The sequence below is a fragment of the Lagopus muta genome, chromosome 2 (assembly GCF_023343835.1).
Source record: "Lagopus muta isolate bLagMut1 chromosome 2, bLagMut1 primary, whole genome shotgun sequence".
Classification (NCBI taxonomy): Eukaryota; Metazoa; Chordata; class Aves; order Galliformes; family Phasianidae; genus Lagopus; species Lagopus muta.
This window is the reverse complement of record NC_064434.1, coordinates 83,226,905-83,240,778: the sequence shown is the minus strand read 5'-3', so window position 1 is coordinate 83,240,778 and position 13,874 is coordinate 83,226,905. Positions and strand designations below refer to the sequence as shown.

General features: G+C 45.9%; 1 protein-coding gene across 1 annotated transcript; it reads right to left on the bottom strand.

Annotated features, from left to right (window-relative positions):
* Positions 1 to 508: 508 nt before the first annotated feature.
* Positions 509 to 12,605, bottom strand: CALM2 (calmodulin 2). The gene is made up of 6 exons (XM_048935979.1): positions 12,475 to 12,605; positions 8,159 to 8,189; positions 3,700 to 3,843; positions 3,518 to 3,624; positions 2,509 to 2,644; positions 509 to 1,402 (listed from the first exon to the last, which is right to left on the bottom strand). Exons 1-6 carry the CDS (start codon positions 12,475 to 12,477, stop codon positions 1,374 to 1,376), a joined length of 450 nt encoding a protein of 149 aa, XP_048791936.1. The 5' UTR covers positions 12,478 to 12,605; the 3' UTR covers positions 509 to 1,373.
* Positions 12,606 to 13,874: the final 1,269 nt, after the last annotated feature.

Below are 13,874 nucleotides of genomic sequence, written 5' to 3'. Positions count from 1 at the left end.
AAAAGGTTTTCCTTACATACTTTGAGTTGACCACATCCTGAAAAGCAACAGACTCAGACATGGCAGTTTCAGAAAAGCCCAGGTGTGAGACTATGTTACCCCAAAGTAGCAGCTGATAGGGAATAAACTCCAAAAAATAATTAAAAGAAAGCAAACAGGTTTAGTTGTCTGAACAAGGAATTTTAATTTTAGGTCAACTATTGAACTAGGTCAACATCCAGTTCACAATGTCTACAGATAGTGGGCATAGCCAGTCACTATGGTAAGTATATTGAAGCACCAAGCTCCACACAAGACTGTAAAATACATTTTAAACTACTAGTAAGAAAGCTTCTTCAAGTCAACAATACTAATAAAGGGCCAGAGTTTACGGTCTAGGATTTCACCTTCCAAGCTCTTAAGACAGCCAATCCATCGCATAAGCAAATCAAACTGCTACATACTGAAACACAGAGCAGCAACTGTATTGAACAAATCCTGTAAATAATTCAAGGATACATTGAAACAGTATGGGTAAATTGTAATTTTTTATTGGAAAACAAATATACAACTTGGAATGGATTTGAGGCAAATCGTGCCATAAGCAGATTTTTTTTTTTTTTTGAAAATAAGTGGCTAAACAAAGTTTAAAAAGCATAGTAACAAGAGGAGAAAATGTTTTCTGGTACAGGACCAGCAGTACAAAAAAAATTGTGTACGAGTACCTGGATAATACACCCGTTTTGCATTAGTGCAACTTTTAAGATTCATATTGTTGACTGTCAATCGTCCACAATGTTAAGACTCCACATTTCAACAACATGTTACAGGTATGGCCACAAACAAGTTACTATGAAGTAAGTCAGAATACTTTCTACAGTGCATTAGCCACATATGCTATCCACGTGGTTTTATCCTGCAGTCAACTGTAGGAATCTTTAATCTCCATTAGCAGAAGCGGAATAAACTCTTGTGCACTGGAAAACTGGAGTCAGCATCTTGCTTTAAATAAGGAACTGCTAATGCATGGTAAAACCTAACTTACTTTATGTAACTTGTTACACTAGTCATACCTACGTCTTCTAGAGAAAGCTATTTTTAAACAATCCAGATGTTCCCTCGTTGAACCAACTCCATCTAACATTAGATGTGCAGAAGGGCTTAAATATCCAGAGTAAGCCACATGCAACATTTGTTACTTAGATCAATTTTCCAAAAATCAGAACAATGACAGTAAGATAAAGGAGAAAAACATGGAGGAATGGCCTTCTAATTACTATACATGCATATTCTTTTGACAGTAAGGGAAAAACCTTTTACAGATAAGTTACAAACAGAGAAAAGGCAAATAAACAATTTTGTACAAGAAATTTAACACATTCTGTACAACGTCTTCACTTCGCTGTCATCATTTGTACAAACTCTGCAAAAGGAAAGAGGCCAGAAGTTATTTAGAGAAGAACAAGAGTTGCAACATCTGGCAAGTGACTTGCCTCACTAGTGGCCAATGACATTTCAAAATGTCTTTTTTAAATGTAACTGGAAATGACATTTCCCTTTTCTACCAGTCATGCCTATGCACCTCTTTTTTTTTTTTTTAAAAAAAAAAGGCAATTAACAGCTAAAGGCCTCTACTTCCATCAAAACTGTCAGTCCACCACAGACTTCCAAATAAGACTGTTCAGAGTCATCTCCTGTCAACCTGCAGTCACCCTTTACATGCCAAGAGAGGAGCCAATGCTGCTGAAGTTACAGTCAGCTACAGACACAAAACAGGTACAAACATTGGCATGGACTTCACAGCAGAATAGCTTACTGAACCACAGACTCAGTTTAGTGTCAGGAACAACAATAAAGTTTTAAAGAGAAGCCACACCTATTCCTTGGGAACAGTACCCTGGATGAGAAAAACTGGAAATACCCTAGCTGGTACTTCTAATATGCTTGGAAAGCTACAATGAAAGCAAGCTTAGACAGCTTGCGTGCTCCTCAGAAGAGGAAAAAAATCTTTTGCTTGCATGAGTTTATCTAAGTTTCAACATCACTAAAGAGAAGTAGAAAGTTAACATTGCAGCTGATTTGTGTTAAAGTTTATTTTAAAGGTTTTCTAAAGATTGTAAAATTGATAGGTATTTTACAGGCTTTTCCTCTTAATTTTTGAAATATTATGGAAAGATCAGTGACCTGCCAGAGGTCAGAACGTTCACTTTCCTGATGTAGTTTCAGATCAACATTTGTTAATAAACAGAACAGTATGTGAATAGCTTAACTACCTTTCTTATACTAATGGCTATTAGCATTAAGAGTTTGTTGTTTTGTGTGGTTTTTTTTTTTTAATGCTGCATAGTTCACAGCTGCCTTAGGAACAAAATGGCAGTGACCCACTCAAACCTATGTATGTACTAAAAAGATGTTAGCTTGAAGAGACATTAAAACTGCTGAGGACCTCCCTTGTGAATGCTGTCCTATTTAAATTCTGCCATTACCAGCAACTGGAAAGCGCACCACAATCTGTTAACAGCTCCTTACCTTCATAGTTTACTTGACCATCACCATCAATGTCTGCTTCCCTAATCATTTCATCAACTTCTTCATCTGTTAGCTTCTCCCCAAGATTTGTCATCACATGACGGAGTTCTGCAGCACTAATGTAACCGTTACCATCCTGGGAGGGGAAAAAAAGACACGTTTATTCCAGTTTCCCTCAGGCCTAGCAACTCAAAGCTACGATTCTTAAGATCAGCACTGAAAGTTTACACAGATTGAACCACTAACATTTGCATGAGGCAATAAAGAGCCACAAGCGTATCTTATGTACTGCCCAGGATCTCAGAGGATAGGTGGATCCAGGTGAGATCCTTAAGGTCTCTTCCACTCCAAGCCACTCTACAATTCTGTGACTACACGATCTTAGAGAGGTCTTTCAGAAAGAGCTTAAACAACACAGCCTACCTTACTGTCCTGAGGCATTACCATCACTGATGGTGACAAGCATCTCAGTCATGGGCCATTTGGGTCACTTGTCTATTTCTCAGACCAGGATCAGTTTCTCACACTCCTACTTTGTGGCAATCCAGCACAAAACCACTAGGCCTTCAGAGGCCACTTTTACACATCCCAGCCAGGACAGAATATCAAAATACTGGTGCACATGGACTCAAAGCTGCTTATTTCTTCCCCACACTGCACGATACTTGTGTGTTTTCTGATTAAAATTACATTTCATTTAAGGAGCTGATTAACAGTAGACAGCAATTTACTTGAAGTGAAAGATTCACAATGTATTTATTCAATTCCCCCGCCAGCCAACAAGTACTTAGGTACCACAGCAAGCAAAACAATATAGCAGATCTCTACTGTCACCCACAATGACTCATTTGGCTTTCAGGTACAGCACCATAGTATAACTCAACTTCAGCACAACTAATTAACTAGTTCTAGATGGTAGGACTGCAAACGCCCCTTGTTCACTAAGGAATCTTATCAGAAGTCTGAGCTCTTCCAACAGAAGGATTTGTTGAGGTAAACATCTCAGTACCTTGTCAAACACACGGAACGCTTCTCTAATTTCTTCTTCACTATCTGTATCTTTCATTTTTCTTGCCATCATTGTCAGAAACTCTGGGAAGTCAATTGTGCCATTGCCTGCAAGATAATCGCTTTGTTAGAAAAAACGTTTCTCAATACTCCAGTAACAGTTACTTATTGTTAAGATCTTACCATCAGCGTCTACTTCATTGATCATATCCTGTAATTCTGCTTCTGTGGGGTTCTGACCAAGTGATCTCATCACAGTCCCCAACTCCTTTGTAGTTATAGTACCATCACCATCCTTGTCAAATAGTGAAAAAGCTTCTTTGAATTCTGTACAACAACAAAAAGGAGTTAGTGCTTCCAGTTTTCCAATGGAGAGCTTATTTAACCTTTTCAGAACCACTGCTGTTTATTGGAGCAAATTATTAAACCTGACTTCATATTCTTGAAGGTGTAGAGCTCAGCATGCTGGAACTGAAACATCAACAGAGTTGATGCCCTGATGCTGATGTTTCTATCAGTCTAATCACCACGTTTTGGCTTGAAGAAAATGGGAGGTCATCCATTTCAGGACCAGTTGGACATTTGCTACAAATCACCTTGAAGAATCCTCGATACAGAGCTACTCCTCCCAGCTACCAACTAGAATAACACATCCTTGGCAAGATTTCTCTTATGAAAAAGTAGTGGGAATTACATTAAGCTTGAAAGTTGTACTCAAAATGCAAATGCTACGGCTTAATACACTTCTATTAGTAGTAAGAGACCATTCAATGGGCAGATTGTAATTAAGACTCAATGTAGAACAGCTTCACTGCATCTCACTTCTGCTGGACACACAACTCTGATCAGCTACTTGAAGCCACAGTCCAGCACCATGGTTCCCACATTTGGCCATACCTTGCCAAAGAAGAACACCACTGCAGTACTGCAGCTTTTCAGTCTAGACTGTATCACAGCAGCTTCAGTAATCACTTGTTCAAGAGAAAAGGTCACTGCAGTCACACCAATTTCTGCAAACTTGCCTGGAAAACTGTTTCAGCCCTACTGTATCTTGAAACAGCCCTCAACAGAACTAGTTAAAAGCAGCTGCAAGACTGGCTGTTTTTCAGTGCTACCTCTCAGGCCCCTACAATAGCTGTACTGTCGCCAGCAATATTAATACAAGCATAACATGTTTAATTGTCTAGTCCAAAAATGGAGTTGGTTTTAATCCATGCCATCTGTTTGTCTTCAGCTACAGACCTTCAACTATTTCACTGGACTGTAGCCGTTCACAGAAAAATTACAGTTAAGCCTGAAAAACTGATTTATTCCCTTATGCCATTCAGATCCTTTTGCAGCACTCAAGGCCACTCAATATCATGCCTTTGGGGAAGTTAGCTAAAGAGCATTAGAAATACTTCCACGAATTACAGTTCCTCCCCCATTTCCAAGTAACCTCCTTTCCAGATAGTGGATTTCCCAGATCTGAATTAATCAAGTACAGCATAAAGCCTTCACCCATTTCTTACTCTGAAACGCTAGATATTGAGGTACAAACTGGCAAGTGTTGGAAATGCAACTAAAAAATGCTGTTTGTAGTTCATGGATGCAGCTATCATATGAGAACCAAAGCCCAGTTCCATTCAAAAAAACAAAAACAAACAAACAAACAATAAAACAAAACAAAAAGCAACTCTTCCACATCTTCAGCTCCAAAAAGCCAGCTCTTGCTGATCAGCACACAAGACTTAGAGGAAGGCTACCACAGGACCAGATGGAACAGTTCTCTCTGCAGTGTGATTGTAAAAATATGGGCTTAGAAGCCTACCCAAACAAGAAGCTACAACCTGTACCTACAATAACTTGCAAGCAATCCTCAGGGCTAGGTTCCAGAAAGCTTAGAGGCAAATGAGTTTGCTAGGATCAGACTTTACATGAAGAAAGGGCTTTTTGGTCAAGCCCGGTAGCAACAACCATAGGCTGCCATCATTCAAGAACCTCAGAAGACTGTCTCCAACAAGCATCAGGTACTCAGGTGTTGCTCAGAACAGCCACCTGTTAGCCACAGCCATAGACAAAGTCAGAACAGACTGCCACTGTAACCCAAACATGAAGCAGACTACACAGCACTGCAGCAATTCCTACAAGTCCAAATACTTGCTTTCTACACTTCAGTAGTGTGCCCTGAGTACTTGAGATAACCAAAAGACAACTTCATCTTTTTTATTCAACGACGCTGAAGTTATAACCACCATTCTACTCAGCTTCAGCATAACATCACCTTCCTTCAGTTAATTGCTACTGTCACTCTTGAACAGCTTAGACAGCTATTTCCAAACTTTCAAGGGTGAATGGGAATTGCTCTCCTATGACCCACCAAAAGTTTGTAACTTAAACATGACTATTTCAGCTATGAAACGAATTTAAATAGCTGTTGTGGTCAGCTCCCCAGAGGGCTGCAGCACACTAAGAACAAAGCACAGCAAAACACCATACATAGGTCTACTTGTTCTGAGAGTCTATTTAGAGACCTCTGAGGTTTGGTGAAGGAAGAACTGCTCACTACACCAGTTGCCTTGGGACAAAAAGTATCTTTAAGTTTTCTTAGCCATCCACATCAAACAGTTCTGGCCTATTTACCTTGCTTAACGCAATGCTTAAGCAAAAGGAAATCCATCCGGCCTGGCAAATTCAGTTCTGAACAGAGCTACAGCCACCATCCACACTCTGTACATCCCCAACTTGTGCAGTTAAGCCATTCGTACAACAGATAGGCCCAACAGGTTTTTCGCCTCAGCCCATAACAAAAAAAAAAAACCTCCAGTCTTACATCAAGGCAAGAATTTCCAGCATTTTCACAGAGCAGAAAGAACATATGGAATCTTTAATTGCATTCTGGCAAGAAAACCATATTTCAGATGAGAACTGCATTTTACCACTTAAAAATTCTACTCAATGAAGGGAAGTCTGTCTCTACCTTTACTACTGTTTCCTTAAGCCCATATTCAAATCAAAAGCTAAATAACTTCTGAAACTGAAATGGATTAGCAAGGGTTCAAGACCACCACGTAACCACAACCCTCGTCAATCACTTGAACTGGTACCTTTAACAGGTTCCCCATGCAAAGTACTGACCTTCATAGCAAAGCTAAGCAGTACACTTAGGCATCTGCAACTGTTCCTAAACATTCAAGCTAGCTGCTTTACAGACGAGCCTTGTTTTTGCATCAGAGGGCGATGGCTTTACTTGCAGACATTTACTTCATGAAATACCACAGCTGAGCTCTAAGTTCAGCCAATTATCCAGGCCATTATTCTTCCCAAGCAGATGAAAACTCTATTCTAGCATGACACACTTATTAATACCCACTTTTGGCTCCATGAACTACTATACTATCATCGCTAATCCCGAGGTAGTGTTAAGAATAAGCTTCCTGTTTATACTCCATAATCAGCCAGATCAACTAATAAAGCTTCAACAGTTAAGAACTGAAACAATGAACCATTATCAAAGCAGCAGCAGCAACAATTGATAAAGCCTGCTCCCAAACCCCTTTAAGATGAGGCAACTCAAAGAAGTATGTAGCTGAACTAGATCTGACGTGTGCTTACAAGACAGCACCATGACAACACATAAATAGACTAAGAGCTTTCCACAAAACCATAATAGTCTCTTATGAGTTAGAGCAAGCTTCTGAAGTCTAAAAGCCACCAGAATATTCTTACTCTTAAAATTTAGCCGTTAAAGTAAAAACAAACTAGCTCACTTCTGTTTAATAGTGCCTGCAAGAACCACACCACAGCTAAATACCAAAGCCTCTCAGAGGTTGAATGCTTGAGTTGGTACCATGCTTCATCAGCTGAATCCAAACATCCCCTAACATCGTTTCATCTGACAGTCACACAGACATCCCAGTACTGTAGCTACACCCTTGTTAGAACAGAAATCTCAAATTGGAAAGCATCTGCAGCAATGCTGAGTTCTGCATTACCAACGCATCGATATGACTCCAGGCTACAGTTAGTCAAGCTGAAATCAATCTTCAGAGAGAGCAGCAACAGATGCTGTTTGTGCAGGGTGCACAAGAATGAGACCAGTCTCAGGGGCCAGCACTAACACTTGGGAGTTACATCTCTGCTTAAGCATTTCAGAGCATGTACCAGACCTTCAGAACAGTCCAAGTACACAATGCAGTTCCAAATATGGAACATCAACAGTTATCGTGAAAGCACTGTCTGCTACTATCTGAACAGCTAGTCTGAAATACCTCCACTGACAACAGGAGAGCACCAAGTAAATCATTTTGCCTTATGCTGGAAGGTGGTTTCAAACTCTAAGTCTTTACCACAGACCTCCCCCGTCCTCCCCCACAACCCACACACACCTGTTTGCATTTAAATAATCTTCACAGCTTCAATAAACAGTTCCAGTGCCTACAGAACTATTTAGAACTGTTTTAGCAGACAAAGCTTCAAATTCATCTTATTCATTGGTGTTTTACAGAATAAGCTTTTAAGATTTAGGCAATAAGTAACAGCATCCACCAGTATCTCCTCAGTATTTAAGAAAGCTAGGTAACTTGCATAACATGGACTGTCACTGGATTAAGAGATGCGCCAGGTTAAGTAGGAGTATCAGCACAGCATATGAAAACCTCACCTGCGATCTGCTCTTCTGTCAGTTGATCAGCCTGCAACAGAAGAGAACAGCATTATAGTTACTGAAAAATTTCAGCAAAGATACATATTTGTAGTTGCCTTTGAATCAGGCAACTTCTCCTCAGGATTTGCCTTCCTCATTTGTAAATAATTCCAACGAACGCAGCTCAGAAGTCATCGAGATAGCCTGCTAAGAACTAGCAGATTGTCATTTCCTGACCCCATAAATATCTGATACACCAAGAATGGATTTCCATGCGCAATTACCCAAGCTACACTAGGAAACCCAAGGCCTGCAGGTCCCCCCCAGATCAGTTGAAGGGGCTCATTAACACACCAGGCTATCAGCGCTTCCATTAGACACTTTATACCTTGCAACAGTATCCCCCTACATCCCAAATTTAAGGTAGGTTCTTGTCTCTTCTCAGAAGTTACAATCCTGTAACTAGGAAAAAAAAAAGATGTTCTTCCCTCGAATCAAGTACACCCTCCACTAACAAAACCTCAGGTCCTAGGCAAGATAGCAAAAAACAGAGTCCACATAATAAGTACTAACAGCTTCCACCCAATCTGGTAGTTTCCATGTATTTGCATTTTAGTTGCCTAGACTTCTTTCAAACTTATCTGCAGACAGCAGTAATGCAAGGCAGCTTACAGACTCGCCAGGCAAAGGCCCAGCAATACAAAGGCTTACAGGTTTGGCATCAGTAGTTAGGTAAGCACCACTTCATACATTCTATTATCTGGGACCAGTTTAAGACCAATTGGATTTGACAATAAAAAAACCCTTACAGTCTTCAAGGACAAATCCAACTACGCTTCAGCCTCGATAGAATACAAAGGTGTTTAAGAACAGTAGAAATGTCTTCCCTAGGTTTCCAAGTCAGCTGGTTCTTCAAACAACTTCAGGACAGCTCCATTAGAGTGGTGAGGTACTGGAACAGGCTGCCCAGAGAGGTTGTGGATGCCCCGTCCCTGGAGGTGTTCAAGGCCAGGTTGGATGGGGACCTGGGCAGCCTGGGCAGCTCCTTAAATGGGGAGTTTAGTGGCCCTGCATGTGGCAGGGGGGTTGGAGCTTCATGATCCTTGAGGTCCCTTCCAACCCTGGCCATTCTGTGACATTAACAAGGCAATCCATTTCATCAAGGAATCTCTTTTGAGCTCCTTACCTCATAAAACACTTAATAGTCAAGACTTCAAAACACCAAAGACACCTTCTCACTGCATCACTGCATCACTATTTCAGTTCATTCCCATTGTGATCATTTTATCAAAAACCTTTCTATTATCTCTACAATATCAATAGCATTGTTTTCAATTGTGTTTGCCTACAAAGGCTGCCCTACACAACAGCATTCTGTTAGTGTAGTATGGAGATAGGTAAGCATCACCTGCCCATTTCTGCTGATTTTGATGTATATTACATCTCCACATTATTTACACTGAGCTCACACACACAGCTAAACCGCTTACAAGAAATATACGCATGGTAATAGCCCAAAATAAAATAGCCCAAGATAAGGGCAGCGATAAGCAGTTTCCCACACAGCCTCTGACTCATCTACACCAGAAATCAAGATCACAACCACAAGCAACTTCTGAAAGATCAGGTGAGGAGCATTCAATAGCTATACCCTCTACTTGCTCCCATTTCAGCAGCTGTAGGCAGTATTTCTTTAATGAGCTTCTCAAGAGTGGTATCAAGACAAGTGAGGAAGTCATCAATTCCACATCAGGCTTTGAGAAAGTGTAAGCATCCTGCTGGACACTTAACAGAAGCCTAACAGATTTCTGCTCAGCAGGAATGTACCATTAACACAGACATGTACCTCTGTATAGTATTTACATTTTTATCACTCAAGCGAAGAGAGTTATGTGCTACATTTCCACACGATATTTTTAACCCCAGAAAGCAGTACATCAAGTGTAAGTAGCAAGAACCTACTTTATTTAGGTCAGTACTTCAGGGTTACCAAGTTGAGTCACATACTGTTTTATATAAACCGTTTTATGTAAAGACATGACATTAAGCAGTGTTTAAGCTGCTAAGTGTTCCTGAACTCTTGCAGAGACTTACAACTTCCTATAGCCAGCAGCCATGAATTTGGATGAGCTCTGTCACTAGCTTCAATAGGCATGGCCTTTGTGAAGAGCACGACGCTTACTAGGAGCCATAGGTACAGGGCAGCTGAAAGATAAGCAAGGAGGTGGGGCAGGGCTGAACAAACACCATCTGCACTCCGCAGTGCCGGGCACTGCAGGGAGCACTGCGCAACAGCAGCCAGAGGCGGAGCCAGCAAGGCAGCCACCCACTGGGCTGCATGGAGGCAGCAGCGGCCCACAGCCCCAATCCCAGATCCCTGTTCCAAGTACAGGCCAATGCATTTCTGGTGGAGGGCCTTTGGGGGTTCCATGCCAAACTGCAGCTAGGTACTCCCACATCACGTCATTGGCCAGTACACGCACCTTCAGTAACACAACCTGACTCCAATAACAGTCACATTATGACCACCTAGTGCTCCTCACTTTAGCCCAACATGCTTCTTTCTTAAAGAAAACATCCTTCTGAAAGCCTCCTCCTCAAAGGCTTCGCAGCTTGGGTACGATCTCCTCTCATCTACACTGCAGCATTTTTACTGCAGTACCTCCCCTCCCCCATTAAGTCAGGGGCCTGACAACATATCCACACTGCCTAGGGAAGAGGGAGCTGCAATATGCAGCAAACGCAGCCTCTGGAGGTAGTGTTTCATTACAGCCAGGGCTGTTATGCAGTAACACCCCTGAATATCCCTCAACAGATCCACATCTCACCAACACTACCTGACATGGAGCTAGAGGCAAATCACAGAACAGATAAGGCAGCTCCCTTCAAAACCTGGCAGTCTGGCATACCTCACACGTGCCAGATCAGAACAAACAGCTCTGTTCTGCCAGAGTTAACCAAAGAACGAGAACCATAAGCAAACACAGACTAGAGTGACACCTGCAGCAGGTCGGCTTACACCTGCACGAAGTGCTTTACTTCCCCCAACACATGCAGCACCGGCCCGGGAGCCCTGAGGCTCAGCCCGCAGGGGCTGCCAGGAGCCATGACCGCGCCTCCTGGACACACCCATTTCCACACACACAGCCCTCACTGGAAGATACTCCATTTTTGGTTCTGTACCGATGGCCACAGCCAGCCAGCTTGGAATTACTGCTCTTTACAGACAGCCTGCCGATTATGCTCACAATTAAAGAAAAGGCACAAAAATCGAGCTTCAGTTCATTTAACTTCTTTAATTAAAGCGGCTGAAAAAGCTTTAAGTGATCATCTTTCGTGTTACACAGCAGGAGTCCATAACGGTGGCAATGAATGAAAGCAGTCAGTCCCACCGCACTGCACCTTCTCTTACTGCACAGGTCGCTCTGAGCAGCCATCGGTGGAGGCTTTGCGACACAATTATTTTCTGTATATTTCAGCATCCACTGAAATTTCAGCAACCGAATCCGTATCCTTCGCGATTCTCCAATCCCAACCTGCTTTAACTAGGCAGAATCGATCAGAACCCTAAACAAACGCACCGCTTAAAAAAACTGCACTGCGCTTGACCAAGACAACGCAGTACCGTCCACCGCAATGACCAAAACGGGAAACCAGAACCGCTCACCAAAAAAAAAAAAAAAAAAAAAAAAGCTTACACAGAGCAGCAGCAGGGCGGTACCGCGGCCTCGGCCCCACCGCGGGGCCAGCGGGAAGGAGGGAGGAGGGAAAGAGCCAGCCGCTCCCCGCCGCGCTGCCGGTGCTGCCCAGGGGCTGCGGGCTGCGCAGCGCGCCGTGCCAGGCGCAGCGCCCTCCAGCCGACCGCACTCCTCCGGCCGCGTTCCGCAGGGGCAGAAGGCGAGAGGCTGAGCGGCGCGGGTGCCGCCGTGGGAGGGTTCCCCCCCACTCCGCCGCTCCCGCGCTCTCCTCCCCGAAGGAACCGTTATCCGCCGCCCCCACCTCCCCCTCCCCCCCCACCCGACATGGCGCCCGAGCTCAGGGCAGTTTGAATTTTGAATCCGCACCAACGCCCCAGGGCGGGAAAGGGACCCGAGCGGGACTCGCCCGACGCCACTTCCTCCTACGCGCAGGTCGCCTCCGAGTGGGACCCTCTGCCCCTGCCCGCCCCGCCGCGCTCTGCCCGCGGCCAGCGGACCCCTCACCTCGCCCCACCCCGTCCCGCCGCCCGCACGGCGCCTCGCCCCGCAGCCCCCCGACTCCCTCCCTCACCCCGCAGGCGCCTCCACCACCCGGCCCTCCGCCCGCACGGCCCCGGTGCGGCCCCGCGGACTCACCATGGTGTCTCGTCCCGGCTGCGGGGTGCGGTGAGAGCTAACGGCTGCACGAGGCGCACCAGCGACCTACCCGCTCGACGGCTCGCCTCACACTGAGCCCTGCCCGGCCGCCAGCCGTGCCTCATAAACCGCCTCACAGCCCGCGCGGATCGCTCCGCGCCGCTCCCTCCCCCCACCCCTCTCCCCGTCAGGGAACGGCGCTGCGAAACGAGTCCCGGCTCCCCGCGCTCAGCCCGCCGGGCCCTCCCGCGCCCCCGCCTAGCCCTGTTTCTGCCCCCGGACCCCCGGGACCCGGCGCCGGGAGGCAGGGGGAGAAGCGAAAAGGGTCGGACGCTCGTCGAACGCCGGCGGTGGGCGCCGGAGGGGCGACCCGCGGGACTATTTGTCCGAGCGGAGGAGGATTCTAGAAAAAACGTCGCTCCGTAGCTGGGACTCCGAGCGGAGGGCGCCGATTGGTGGATTCGTACCTGCAATGCGTCACTGGGACATGCACAGTCTGGGCTGGAGCGGCCCCCTCCCCCAGCCCGCCCGCAGTGCGCGGAGCCCGGCCCGGTGCGGCGGGTTCGGCCTTAGGCCGGGCTGCGCCGCCGCCTGCCCCGCCGCCTGCCCTACGGCGGCCCGGCCCGGCCCGGTCCGGTCCGGTCCGTTCCGTTCCGGTCCGGCACCGCACGGCTCTGCGGCAGGGCGTGCCGGGCAGCGCTGCGGCGGCAGTCGGACCGGGCTGCGGGCCCATCGGCGGCGCCCGCCGCCGGCGGTGGTGCTGGGCGTCGCTGCTCCCCGAGGGCTGCAGGGCGGCCTCTCGAGCTGACACCCCAACGACACGAGTTGGTTGAAGGCGGCCGGGTTGTCCAGCTTACAGATGCGTGTTCTTATGGCTGTGGTAGTGTAAGGCAACAGATAGCCGCTGATTTTTCAGTATGAGCAAGGCTGCCCGGTGTCTGAGAATCACAGCTTCAGGGCCGTGAACGTGCTGTAAAACCTGGAGCCCGAGTGTGGGTGTTCTGACCCAAGTTGGAAAACAAATCTTCCTTCACCACTCAATAAAAGTGATCTGCTTCCATTCTGCATCCATTGCAAAGATGGTTGGGTTGGCGCCGGCACAGTGCTCACCAACAAGCCTATCTACCCATCACTGTCCCACGCACGGGGCAGCAGGCTCTGCTCAGTGCAGGGAGGGATGCCTCGCCCAGCCCTGCTCTCACAGCTCCTCTGGCTCGGGGCCATGGGAACGTGGTGGGGGTTGTGGGCCCTCGGCAAAAGCTCTGAGTTCTTCCCTCCAATCCTTAACTGAAATTCCTGGGCTTGCTGTCTTCATGGAGCTGGTGTCTGCTGAATTTGGAACTGAAGGGGAGCATCAGCACAAAGCCTTGTTCCCAAGAGTGCACAGACCTTCTATGAGC